Consider the following 14,137-nt stretch of genomic DNA (forward strand, 5'->3'; position numbering starts at 1 on the left):
TATGTTCCAGTATCTTAAAAAATAGCTGGTAGTAACCACGTATTGTGATTATTTTCTCTTCTTTTTTGTTTTTCCTTTCCCCAAATTTATGTACAAGAAAGTCTGTGACAGATAAGGGCACCAAAAAAGCAATTCAGGGCACATATAAAAACAGAAAAATAGATGGCGTGAACAGCCTGGAGAGTTTCTGCCATGGGGATCTAAGTGTGTTCTTATGATAGAGCAAGTCTATTCTCTTATTTGCTCTGAGCATGTATAAACAAAAGTCTGTAGAATATAGAATTTTGAATTTCAAAAGGCTATTTGTAAAAGTTTAAAAGAAAATGTAATTTCTCCATAGCTGATATACAATGGTGATTAAGCTGATATAAATTGATTTTCCTGCCAAGTCATCTAGAACTTTATTCCTGTTGTCTACATGGTCCTGACTAATAATTCTGATATTGCTACACACTGGGCGTGGACTCTATGGACTTCCCATCTGTGTATTCTCCATCACAATATGTAAACAAATAATTGAGGATGTATTGTTTGCTAAAACTACAGAAAATGAAGTACTTACTCAGACTTGCTTTTCAAATACAAGAAAAGGAATCCTTCGTTAACAATCCTTGATTGCTTCTCAATGTGGCTAACACATCATTAGGAAAGGGAAGTAGTATCTCACAACGATCTTGAGTTACAGCCCTCATAATTAATTGCACCACAAAGCCTTCATTCTACACAGAGGCGTTGTGGTCATACAAGCCTCATGGAAGTACATTTTGTTCTTACAAATGCCGTCTATTGCTGCTGGATAGTGTGAGCACTGGGGAGATGTGAAGGTAAGGAATGGTAAACAGCATCTCCCATTACACAGGCTTCATTTAGGCTCCAGCACCAGTTTATGTCACTGTACGTTTTATGTAACAGAAATGAAGAATGAACAGTCTGGACTTTGCAGGAGCAAATTTATATTTGAAAACGTTTACCATCAATTGCAGTTGGGTGTGTTAACAACTAAGAAAACCAGAATCGTCAATGTGAACAAAGAAGGCACAATATTGAGAACCAGCTTTGGGTGGGAGGAAGGTGTTTGATTTGAACGCAGGAAGGTTTATGGAAAGATCATGTTGATGACTGCGTGAGGATCATGAAAAGATTCTTTTCTCATTGGCATGTCTTTGCCAAAGGCTTCTATTAGAGTAAAATTAGAGGTAATGGACTGATAGAAGAATAAGTACATTGTGGAACAATAGAAAAGAGCTTCTACCCAGGAAAATATTCTTTTTAATGAACTGGATTCACAGTCACATTTTAAATGTGTAGTTTGTTTCCAGGGTGCTTTTATACATAAGCTACCAGAAATTTAACTGTCTATATGTAGAAACACAGAATTCTTGCCAAACTTATATATTCAGCACGTAATGTAATTTTCAGTTGAAAGGATTCTTTAATTATATGTGAAAAGTTTAAAATTACATATACAAAGTCATCCTTGTTATTTAGAATTGATGATATTGAAGATAAAAATTACTTCATTGTTCTTCAAATGAAGAATATGCCAAGGCCACATATTTAATATTATATGTATGTTTACCATTAGTGTGCAATAGGATATGCCTCTGTTACTTATTCCTCCCCTATGGAAAATTACCAGTGTCAATTTCAGTACCTGACTTGGTTTGAGTATGGTAACCCCAAAACCCTTTGTGTTTAAGTCCTAGTTCCACTGAGGCAAAACCACACATTGAAAAGTGACTAGACTATGGGGGCTTGGACCTAATTAGTGTATTAATATACAGATGGACTTATAATATAATAGCATTATGTATGGCATGGAAAATAGGAGGCAGGGCCTGTATGTAGAATAAATATCACTAAGAGAACACCTTTGAAGGATATGTCTTGTCACTCCGCCTTCTGATGCCCTTGACTTCCTGGCTACCATGAGGGGAGCACTTTCCCCCTGCAGTACGCTTCATCCATGATGTCTCTTCCTTGTCGCAGTCCTAAAAGCAATGAAACCAATACGACATTAACTGTATCCTGTGAAACTGTTAGTCCTAATATATTCTTCTTTACATTTTCTTGTTCAGGCATCTGTCACAGTGATGAAGTGTCTGATAGAGAACTATTTAAGACAGATGAAAATGTGGTATTTTCAGTATATTCCATATGAATCCTAATTCCTTATGTCTCAAAGATCAAGCATATTTATATTTAATTTTACTTGTACATATAGATAATCTTTAATTGAGTGCTTGCTATGTAAGCTACTGTTCCGTATTCATCTTCTTAAACATTCTTGGGAGACATTGGTGTAAGGAATTTGTCATAGTGTGCCTTCTTAATTCAAAGGGATTCTGGTGATTGTCCTTCTCTTATAACATGGCAACTCTCAAAGCAATAGCAATGGATTTCCCTTAACTTCTTATACGTCATACTTTTAGAGCATTTCTGTATTTTCAAGGTGTTTGTAATTAATATCCACATCTTAGTTGAACCTTCCATTGCTTAATGTTTCTTAAAATGAATTTAGGCCCACAGAAACAGCTGACCTTAACAAGGGGGGGGGCTCTTGGACCCCAGACTGATAACTGAAAGCACAGCATGGGACTGATCCAGACCCCTTGAATATGGGTATCTGTGAGGAGGCCTAGGCAATCTATGGAATCTTGAGTAGTATTTATCCCTGGCATACAAATGGACTTTGGGTGCCCATCCCACAATGAGGGATGCTCTCTCATCCTGGTATCTTGTGGAAAGGCCTAGGCCCTGTACTGGATGAAATGACAGACTCTGGAGATCCCCCATGGAAGGCCTCACCCTTCCTGGGGATTGAAGTGAGGATTTGGAGGACTGCTGTGGGGCTAGGGGGACAGGCGAGAGGGGAGGGAAATGGAGCTGGGATTGAAGTGCGAAGCAAGTTTGTTTCTAATTTAAATTAAAAATAAAAAAAATAAAGATAGAATTTAAAATCTTTTAAAAAATGAATTCAGGATGAGTTGATATTTTAAGTTTCCTCAGCTACCTATAACTTAGACTCCCTGGCAATAGGGTATGTCATAGTTTTCAAAATTAGAATAACAGAGAGGTAGATTGTAAGAGTAGATGTTGTTTTGTAAGGTATCTTGTAGCTATAGGAATCACAGACACTGGCATCAAAGGTAAAAGAATGCATGAAGGTAGATCCTGTGTATTTCGGGAGAAAAAGGTAGGTGAATAGGGTACCATAAGTGGTAACAGATCTGGAGTAATACTATATACTTAACATCTAAATACCAAAGAGTTTGATCTAGATCCCTTTGATGATCTCATATTTGTTATAAAATGACAGAGAGATAAATAAGGCATGTCATTTTCTAATATGCCTAGTTTTTCCCTGTAAGTTGGGTTGTAAGTAAGAGGCAAGATTTTCTTTGCTGTTTCTCTCCTGAGACTACATTTAGTGGGTTCACATAAACTCTTCTTAAATGTTGCATTCAATATGTACTTGAAGAACATGGAACACAAATTCAGGGCACAGTTTGTAACACTACAGTATTTTTATCCATCAAGGTGCTAAAAAATAGTTATAATGCAATAAGAGAGTGTATAAAAATAAATGTTTTTAATAAATAACTTAATGTCTTTCTATATCTTAGCTAGTAAATATTATAAAGTGTTTACATAATAAATAAAATGATCAAAAGATATTAAAATGCCCCCAATAAAACCACTTAAAGAAGCACATATAGAATGTTGATCATTCTTCTGTGTAAATAGGAAGGCTGATTCAGGACATTCCATGAGGCCCTGATATATGGAGAAGTATCTTGTTTCCTTGTCTAAAACCAGATACGTATTTAGCAAGAGAAGTAGTGGTCTGGGATCAAGTCTTTGGGGGAGTTATGGTTTTCTCAGTCTTGAGAACTCAACTGTTCCTTCCTTGAAGGTTGTCGTATCTGTCACAAAGCCTTCAGCACTCTTCTAACTCACTTGAGACATACTCTTGTTACCTTTGTGTAAAATTTATTGATAAGCTTCCTGATAACTGAATCCCATTGTATGATAATTTATGTTTATTATGTCAGTTTTTTCCTTGGAAGTGTATATGCAATGCTGTACTGATTAATCAAGTAGACTGAGGTAAAGACTAGCTTGTACATGACATTGTGGTCACAAACTTTGCTATCTTCTTTGTTTTTGATCCCCTTGTCCTTCCTCTCAGGAATGTTTTACTAAAGAATGACCTCCAGGTTCAGGTTACAAGTCTATAACAACGTACGAATATATACTACTAGACCACTTTCTATTAAAAGTAATTTCATTCCTTTATTGTTTAGGCATGTATCACCTTAAGAATGAGATCAACAAACTGATTACAATTTCTCCAATGTGATAATAAATATATGTATATATATACATATATATATGTACATAGATTAAAAGTCTGTTCCTGTGAATTTCTTAATACTGTCACTGACAGTAGCACTTAAGATTGTCATGTACCAATAGTGTCTGTTTGTGAAGGATCTCACATTAACACCCATTGTCTTGCTTTGTTGCCTTTCAGAAATGTTGGAATCTAACAATGTGATCACTTTCAATGGCTTGGCCAACAGCTCCAGTTATCACACTTTCCTTTTGGATGAGGAACGGAGTAGGCTGTATGTTGGAGCAAAGGATCATATATTTTCATTCAACCTGGTGAATATTAAAGACTTTCAAAAGGTATCTTTATTATAATATATTTATTCCAGCCATTTTTGAACATTGAAGTTTTTATGATACTCTACAGCCATATCATACAGAACAACATTTTAAAAGGATGTTTTTTCCAGACATATAGAAAATGAAAAATAATAATATGCTAATAGATGTAGTAAGCCATAATATCAACAAAGAAGAAATCATAGAACTTTTGATGAACATTTTTTAAAAAGCAAAAACAAAAACAAAAATTTTAGCTTATTCTTCCATTATCATTCATTTTTCCTGCAGGAAACCATACCCTAAAAACCTAAAATGTTAGAGAAATACATATATCTGAGTTCTTGGACTATGAATTCACGTGTACATGTATTTGTGTAAGCTTGTCCATCTCTCCATGTTAGCAGCCAGTTAAGACTTCATCAAGCAATCTCCACTTGAATCAACGGATGTGCTTCTTTTTTCTGCACATGGTTATTCCAATGCAGGCACTCTCATTCCATTTATATGTTCCTATGTTACATAATGTAACAGAGGTGAGTAATTGTTACAAATAACATGGCCTACAATGCCTACAATATTTATAGTCCCTCTTTTTAAATGAGAACTTTGCAAACTTTCATCTGAAAATCCGATTTCAGGATATTGGCATCAGATTTTTTTGCAAATTTAGTTATTTAGACTTAAGGACAATGTTATTTTTAATAATATTCCTTTAAATTTCTAGCTTACTTCAATAATAAACTATATGAACTTTAAAACAAACACAAATTCGACAGAATTATTTTGCTATGTTTCCATGATCTACCATAAGCCAACCAAGTTTCCCAGCCAGGATCCCATGAGGAACAAAGCCTCTCTCAAACAGCTTCCATGAGAAGCACTGGGTGTGCTTCAACAAGCATGTTTGTTGGGTTCTGTGGGTTTGGCTTTGCTCCCTACCACGGAGGGCATTAATGTGGTGAGGTGAACTATTCATGGAGAGTACACTCATGATTTCATAAATGTGAATAAATTATAAAAAGGTTTTGTTCTGGTTGGGGAATATTTCTCTGGCTATAAAATAACAATTTATATTTAAATATCATTTTTAGTATGTTATGGCATTGTTGTTTTTTATTCTTCTCTCATATCTCACATCCCATTTCAGTTTCTCCTTCCTCTTCTCCTCCCAGGCCCTTCCTCCAGCTCCATTCCCATCAATTTCTTTCATCCCTGCAGAAAAGGACAAGTCTCCCAGGGATATTTTTGTAGCTTGATATTACTTTAAATCTGTTATTTTTCTCATTTTTATTACCCAACCACAAAAGTTCATATGCATACATACATACAGTAAGCTTAAATTAATATGTATATTAATATAAAATTGCAGTTCAAATATGGCCTATTTTATAGTAAAGTTGTGATTCTAAAATTTAACCAGGATACTCCTTGTTTCTGATTCTTGAAACTGAGTGACTTTTAAGCATCCTCAGGTAATAGCAATGAAATGATAAAATGTTTCTTTCAAAGATTTTAAAAATGGTCAAAAATAAGGAGAAATTTGGTATGGATATTTTATCCAAAGGCATTATTCTTTATGAAGTGAATTAGAAATCTTGAACATTTGTTATTTCAACTTTAATGTGTTTTATTTGTTAATATATCAGAATCACTTTTATACATTTCATTTGCATACATTCAAAGATAGGTATATAGATGATATATATTAGATTATTTAGATACATGATTGATTAAATAGAGATAGATATAAAGAAAGATAATTAGATAGGTAGATTATAAGTGAGATATATAGAAAATATAGACTATATATCAGCTGATTATATAAATTATGTATTTAACATTTTCCTTTAGATGTATGTTATATATTTTTCTAATGAATTAAATTGTGTCTAAAATTGAAAAGAACCAAATCATCACACCAAAGTCTGACAGTTTTATAAGTTAGGCAAATTCAATAGTCATGTGTTTAAACAGCATGGGTACAAGTTATCACAGGCCATAAATTCCCCAACACATACACAACAGTGTCTTCTATTAGATAGACTGCTAATAGCAATGACTGAGTCAAGGTCCTGACCATTGTCATATTATTATTGTAGCAGCTCTTGACCTTCAGTTTCAAATTCATATTCTAACCACTTCAGAGAACTACTTCAAAGATTAAGACATCTTATTAATAAAGGAATAATTAATGTTAATTATATCACATTATTTAAAATGGTGAATTCAATTTATATGTGGTTTAAAGGATCATCAAAATATACCAAGTATAAATATATAAATAATATTATGATGAACTCTATAGGACATACTATGGTATGTCATCAATAATTTTTAATTTTGTAACAGTAAAAATAAATGTCATAACTTAAAGGTGATCACTGAGCTATCACTCTTTGAGGCAATATATATATATATATATATGATCAGGTTTAGGAGAATCAGAGAAAGATTATTTATATATATAGTCTATTTAGTCTAAATGACAAATAAGAACATGTAAGGATAGAAATATTAATTAATGGTATATAGTTCTTGCCTAGTATGCACAGGTCCCTGCATTTAATTCTCAGAACAACAAAAAATTATATACAGTCATGATAAAGAACAAATGTATGGCTGGTAAAATAACTCATCCCAAAACGTGCTTGATAGGCAAGGATGGATGTTCTGTCTTCAGGACCAGCACCATATAAAGTGCCAGGGTCACAGCACATTCCTGCATTCCTAGCTTTTAAGAGGTTGAGAGAAGGGGATACCAGTGAATTGCTGGTCAGCCATTATAAGCAAATCTATAAGCTCATGGTTTACAGACACACCTTAAAAATAAGATGGAGAACAATTAAGAAAGCTAAGCAATTTTAACTTCTGGTGTCCACACACCTTTATATAAACACACACACATACACACACACACACACACACAAAGTAGGTCATGAAATACCTTAAATAATGGAGTCAGAAAGTAAGACATGTGAAGTCAACTATTTTTGGAGTAAAGAAAAAATGAAATGTAATACAAATATAAAAATTACTGTACTAACATTGGACAGAAAGGAAACACAAAATAAGCTTAAAATAGCTTAATAAAGCTTAGTAAGAACAATCAAGAATTAGAAAACATTATGTCTTCTAAAATCAATATGTTCATATATATATATGTATATAAGAATATAATCTGTAATTTTAGCACAATTTAGCTAGAAGTTCACTATTCACAGGGACATTCTATAAATCTTAGTTTACTCTAGAATAGAGAAACATTGTATTTCGATACCCAGACACATGGACAGAAAATCACCTGCAAGGCAAAATACAGGTTAACAACTTAATGATAAAAAATGATGTTGTACCCACTGTCTTCTTAAACCTCACATTTGTGACATGAGCATGGCATCATGTTACTTCAGTGACTCCAAATATGCTGCATTTGGGGTTCTAATTCCCTGGATTAAAATCTCAAACTCTGTCTGAGCTCATGACCATTCACAGTGAATTACCTTGAGATTTCAAATGAATGGTGATCAATCATCCTAAGGCTGAAAGCTTTCTAACACACATAAATAACAAGCCGCCACTGTCTCTGGGTTTTAATTTAACATACGACATTTCCCCCTGAAATGAACAAATATTACTGGAAGAGAAAAGTGATGGAGGATTAATAAATTGTTTTTCCCAGTGTAGATAAGACCCACCGAAATTGTTGATGGAATTAGGAAATTTTGATACTAAAATTTGGATGAGAGAATTGCTATTACAGAGAAAATATATTCAAATGCATAATTCACTATCAGTTGCATCTTGTACTGTGACCAGATGCACAAATGGAAAAATTAAAACATGTATAAATTCATTTAAATAGGTTAGATTTGAGTGATTTTTGTTATTTTGTTTTTTTAAAACACTGTCTTGCTATGTAGTCCTTATTGTGCTGACTTACTCTGTATAGCTATCTCTGTCTGGCCTAACTCATTCTGTATATGTAGCCAAGCCTAGTCTTGAACTCACTCTTATATGTAGATTCTATATTTGTAATGAATATATAATCACTATATACAGGCAGCCCTGACTGAACTGACTCACTATATATATGTAGTCTACGCTGTCCCTGAACTCATTTTTATATGTGTACTAGGTACATATACATACATATTCATCACATACAGGTAGCACTGATTGGCCTGACTTGCTATGTAAATAAGCTTTGGCTGGTTGGCCTGGATTAGCAAGAGAGAGAGAGAGAGAGCGAGAGAGAGAGAGAAGCCTAGTCTTAATTTCATGAGGTACATGGAGCACTGGCAAGTCTTTTTGCCTCAGCATCCCAAGTGCTAGGATCATAGCTAAGGAACACCAGGCCCAGTCAAAGACACACGTCTTCAGAGATCTATTTTTTCTTTGTTTCCACTTTTGTCTTCTCCAAACATAAGCTGTTATTCTTAAATATCCCCTATATTCAGGTGGAGAAAAAAAGGAAAGAGAGCAAAAGAGAAAGAAATTACTTTGCAAACTGTGTTTTCCAAACATTTTATTTCTCACTCTAGCATGCCGGCCTGTAATTTGGTTCAAAAAGACATTTTCAGAGTACCCTAGTTTTAAATTTTCAAAGTCACTATCTCGTGATAAACACTGAGGAATTTGGAGGAACATGAGACACACCCTCTGCTAATTTTCACGTAGATCCTCATGTTTTCCCAGGATGACCTTCCTTTCACACCCAGAGTATCAGCTCTTCCCACACCGTCCTCTTCCGTCTATCCATCACGTTAATTGCTCTCCAGCTCTCTTCATATGGAGCAAAGGATAGACAGATAGATGGAGAATGCATGGTGTCAGTACACAGAAATTCATTAGCTATTGGTTTTAAAAAAGCCAAATTTGGGCTATTCCTCTATACACTATTTATCTCCCTTAGCTATTCCAAACAAAAACAAAAGATTATAAAATACTTGGTCTCTTGGCAAATTTACTTGGAATAAAAATGATTCTTCTCTGTCCTTAGATTGTGTGGCCAGTGTCTTATACCAGAAGAGACGAATGTAAATGGGCTGGAAAAGATATCCTGGTAAGCATTAATCTGCTAAATAACTTTAGTAATCTCTTAAATAACATATTACTATGTGATTGCTTCTTCCCTGATATTCTTTTGAACATCAATATTTACTTGTGGACTTAACTTTTGAAAGAGTAATTGACATTGCTCTACTATATAAACAGTTTTATATAAAGAAAATAAATAATCAAAAACAATGTTCATAATTTCATTAATGACTTATGTGTGAGAAGAATGATTAAAGATATGGTATTTGCCAGGCGGTGGTGGCACACGCCTTTAATCCCAGCACTCGGGAGGCAGAGGCAGGCGGATCTCTATGATTTCGAGGCCAGGCTGGACCGACAGCCTCCAAAACAATACAGAGAAACCCTGTCTCGTAAAACCAAAAAAAATATGGTATTGTAGCATGTAGATTTATATCAAATGAAAAATTATTTGCACAGGTAGAGTTATGTAATAAATCATATTAGTTCCTATTGAATGATGACTTTTTCCTGTGTCATTAAAAATACCTTTTTTTTTTGAAATTACATTCTGTTTTCTTTATGTTACTTTTTTGTTATTTGTTTTCCATCCTTCCTGCTATTTGTCAAATAAATGTTAACACATAACCAAATAGCTTACAGTATCCTAGACACTATGGAACCAAACAATAAGTTATGCTGTATGAGTTTTACAGTTTACTATTAGGTAAGTGACCTTTATTTCTTTAGGTAAACTTTGTTAATAAAATTATGTTGGAAGTGGTTTGCAAGTATAGCTTCAACTCTAAACTAAGCATAAGAATAGTTAAATGCATCAATAAATAGATCACTCTAAGTTCAGTATATACTACGTACATCATTTTACTACTTATCAATGTTTCAGAATATCTGAAACACAAAGAATTATTTAAAGGTCTTATCTATTTTAAACACTAACACTAGGAAAAAATCCATGCTGTGGGTTTCCTAAAGTATACATCTCCCTGTAATCAGGTATTATCAAAGACAATCTACTTGTCAGCCTTTTCCTAAAATGGAGAGGAAAGGTCTGGAATCACTGGTAAAGAGCAGTTCCATCAATTAGTATCATTGTCCCCTGCTGAAAGAAGATCGATAGAGGAACAAAAAATCACAAAAAATGACCATCCTTGATGTGTCGGTTTCTTAACAGACACTAGAAATCCGTTACAAAAATTATCTGCCAAATAGAGGCAGTATATTAAAAATTAATAATGAGACTATTTAAAGGTACGAACCCTACTCATTTGGATTTGTAAGTGGGTGGAGAAATCAGAACACAAAAAGAGTATGAGGACAAGTGGAGCTTTATAGGACAGAAGTAGGATGAGGGTTGGGGTAGGTTACCATGATAAAACTCCCAGGATATAGAGAATTGTGACTAATGTGTTGACAGGATTCTTTTCAGAGGGCAAACCAGAGTAATATGAACACAGAATGAAGGTAGTAAATTTGATGAGAAATCATGGGCCAAGGGTGTTTTTTCTAAACTTGCATTTTTGATGAAACTGAGCAATACAGAGATGTACATAGAAACCTTGAGTGTGCTCTTCAGAGAAACCTGGCTGGAGTAAGATCAAAGGTCTGTGTGTGCCAGTTATAATCTGCAATATCCCATTTACTAGACCAGCAAATAAAGAAATCCCTAATACCCATTCAAACGAATTCATTCATTTTTTTCTAACGTTTTAAGTTTCAATGAGAAGTTAATAATAAAATTGTTTCTCTGAACTGAGAAGATGAATCAGTTGCTAAAGTGTCTATGATGCAAGCAGGAGGCAAGAGAGATTGGATCCCTGGGACCTAAAGTAAAAGCCTGAGAGACAGAACGCTCAAAGAATTCTGTTTTGAAGTGGGCAAAGAGAGGCAGACACTTGAAGTTCATAGGTCATCTTGCCTAAGAGTTTCGTGTTCAGTGAGAGACAACCAATGTGACACACCAAAGGTGGAGAGTAATTGAGGAAAGACACTGATGTGGACACATGTCTCCATCCTTCATTTCCACAAGTCCTAACATGTGAGCATATCTACATACACACATGCACACATCCACAGTAACAAGCACCCTCAATACACACCAATGTCACAAACAATAACAAGAAAGAATGATACCTTTGATAGCAATAGTAAAATTTATATTTGAATTATTCCACCTAAACAGAAATGACTACTGCTAGTGCTGCACAAGTGTCACACTTTTCTAGACTCATGGAGACATTGCCTCCAGTGTTCAACAAGTTACCTAAATTTTACAATTAATGCAATGACAAAGCATTCGGTACATTTGGTTGTGTGAATGAATCAGTATATTCAGTTCTCATAATGGGAGAATATTTTATTGTGCTTTTACATGGTTACCAAATGATTCATCTCAACATCTCATCTTTTTTGGATCTCTCTCTATATGTCTCTGTCTTCCTGTCTTTGCCTCTGTCTCTGTCTCTGTTTCTCTCTCTAAGATTTTGATTTTAGTTCACATATAGCTATTTCAGCTACTGAAAAAATCTCATATGTGTCCTAGCATGTAATATAATCTTAAATTCAGAAGTGCATCTGTAGGAAAGAAACCTCAGATTTTCAAAGTTTGTTACAAATGTTCCTGGATTTTATAGAGTGAAAAAAAGAATTAATAGTTTGACTGTGCTATTTCTGGTAGACTAAGCTTGTGGTCCTTGATTGTGTGGTAGAGACACACAATCTACCTAATGTCTAAAGCTAACAGGTTAACAGTAGTACTTTGTGGTTAACTGAAACCAGGGAGATCAATGTGTAGGAGCAGTTTGACTACGCAATTTCATATTTCTTTTAGTGAGGCAATTTTATTGTGAATTCTTAATTCTACCTAGGAATTTTTATTTGATAAAATAAAAATCACAATGATTTTATTTCAATGAAATGTTTTTATTTTAGTTCTGCTTACCATTAAAGTATGTTCCATACTATCCTTCTGTTTAATGCATCTGGCTCTTTAATACTGAATTTCCTTGTCCAGATATTAAAAGTACATTTATGCATTGAGAGTATATTTAAATTCATTTTATTTATTGTTCAACCTCATTAAGGCTTTATCTCAATGCATATATTTCTTATCGGATCCATTTAATTTTTGTTATATTTAGACATTAATTTATGTATTAATTTCTCTACTTTTTACTTTGCATATGATTTTGAGATAAAGATTAGATGAGTAGTAAATATTTGCAACATTTTTCTGTTGATAAATATAAGCAAGGACCATTATTATTTTAAGAAATGGTATAAATAACTAATCTGAAAGAAAAGTTGAGAGGAAAGAGTATATTTCATTCAACACCTTATTTGTGCAGCAACACTTGGGCAGTTTTATGGATATTCTGTACTATATCATGAGTAAATAGTAGTCAGTGGAAATTTGCGGACAGTAATTCTTTTCAACGTGCCTTTGTGATTCTGGAAACCACAAGGATGAAGCATGTGGGTGTGTAGCCATCAGGACTTCAAGATAGAATGGAAATCACAGTAAAAATTGACCTTCACATTTACAAAAATAGTAAACTATAATTTCCTTGTGTGTGCTCTGTGGTTTCTGAAATGTGGGTCACCCTTTCCTGTCTGGTTGCTTCCACAATTCCCTTGGAAATAGAATGTCTTGAAACAAATCATCTTGGAAAAGTACTGTCTTGTCAGTATTCAACTCAGTGTATGACTGCAGAAAGAAAAGTAAGACAAGAATAGTCAGTAACATTATATACCTTGAGAATATAGCATTCCTAACGGGACCAAGAGAGAGTTCTTGATTATTGTCTAAAATTGTATCATCACCTATAAGTAACAGCTTATTATTACATTGAGCTTGCATAGTTACTGCCTCTGGATATAGCATCAAATGTAAAAGTAACCATCTCCCTATTCTCCTGTGCATTTCAGGAGATTCAACTCATCATTAATCTGCTCCAATTCACAACAAACATACATTAACAGCACCTATTGCACAGGGTGAAGGTTGTGGTCAAGAAACAACCTGACCACACACACACACACACACACACACACACACACACACACACACACACACACATACACACATACACACATTCCTTCACCTGCTTTCATTCATCTGTTATTAAAAGACAGTTATTGCAACATTATTCTTCTCTTGTAGAAGTAAATAGAATTTGTAAAACATTCTGTCCTGTTAGTACATCTCTTTCCTTAATGTATTAGTGCTAAGCTTTAATTTCACTGCAATATTTTTAAGAGGTATGAAGTGATCATGACCTTTAGACTATTACTAGAGAGATGCCAGAAAATGTGTAATATATTTGGTATTAGAAAGGTAAACTGATGAGAAAAATAAAATATGATCTGTGCATTTTGACTGCTGTACTCCACTCTCATTTTTTGATACTGCTGAGGCTTTAAATGC

General features: G+C 34.1%; 1 protein-coding gene across 7 annotated transcripts in view; it reads left to right on the plus strand.

Annotated features, from left to right (window-relative positions):
- Nucleotides 1-14,137, plus strand: part of Sema3a (semaphorin 3A) — a 454,628-nt gene that overhangs the window by 306,706 nt on the left and 133,785 nt on the right. For all 7 annotated transcript variants that reach the window (XM_040728504.1, XM_040728502.1, XM_040728503.1 and 4 more), the window contains 2 exons: nt 4,538-4,695; nt 9,677-9,739. In XM_040728504.1, the coding sequence (XP_040584438.1) occupies nt 4,538-4,695; nt 9,677-9,739 (221 nt within the window). The remainder of the gene's footprint in view (nt 1-4,537; nt 4,696-9,676; nt 9,740-14,137) is intronic.

Source organism: Mesocricetus auratus, unplaced genomic scaffold, assembly GCF_017639785.1.
Source record: "Mesocricetus auratus isolate SY011 unplaced genomic scaffold, BCM_Maur_2.0 Super-Scaffold_100019, whole genome shotgun sequence".
NCBI classification, from domain to species: Eukaryota; Metazoa; Chordata; class Mammalia; order Rodentia; family Cricetidae; genus Mesocricetus; species Mesocricetus auratus.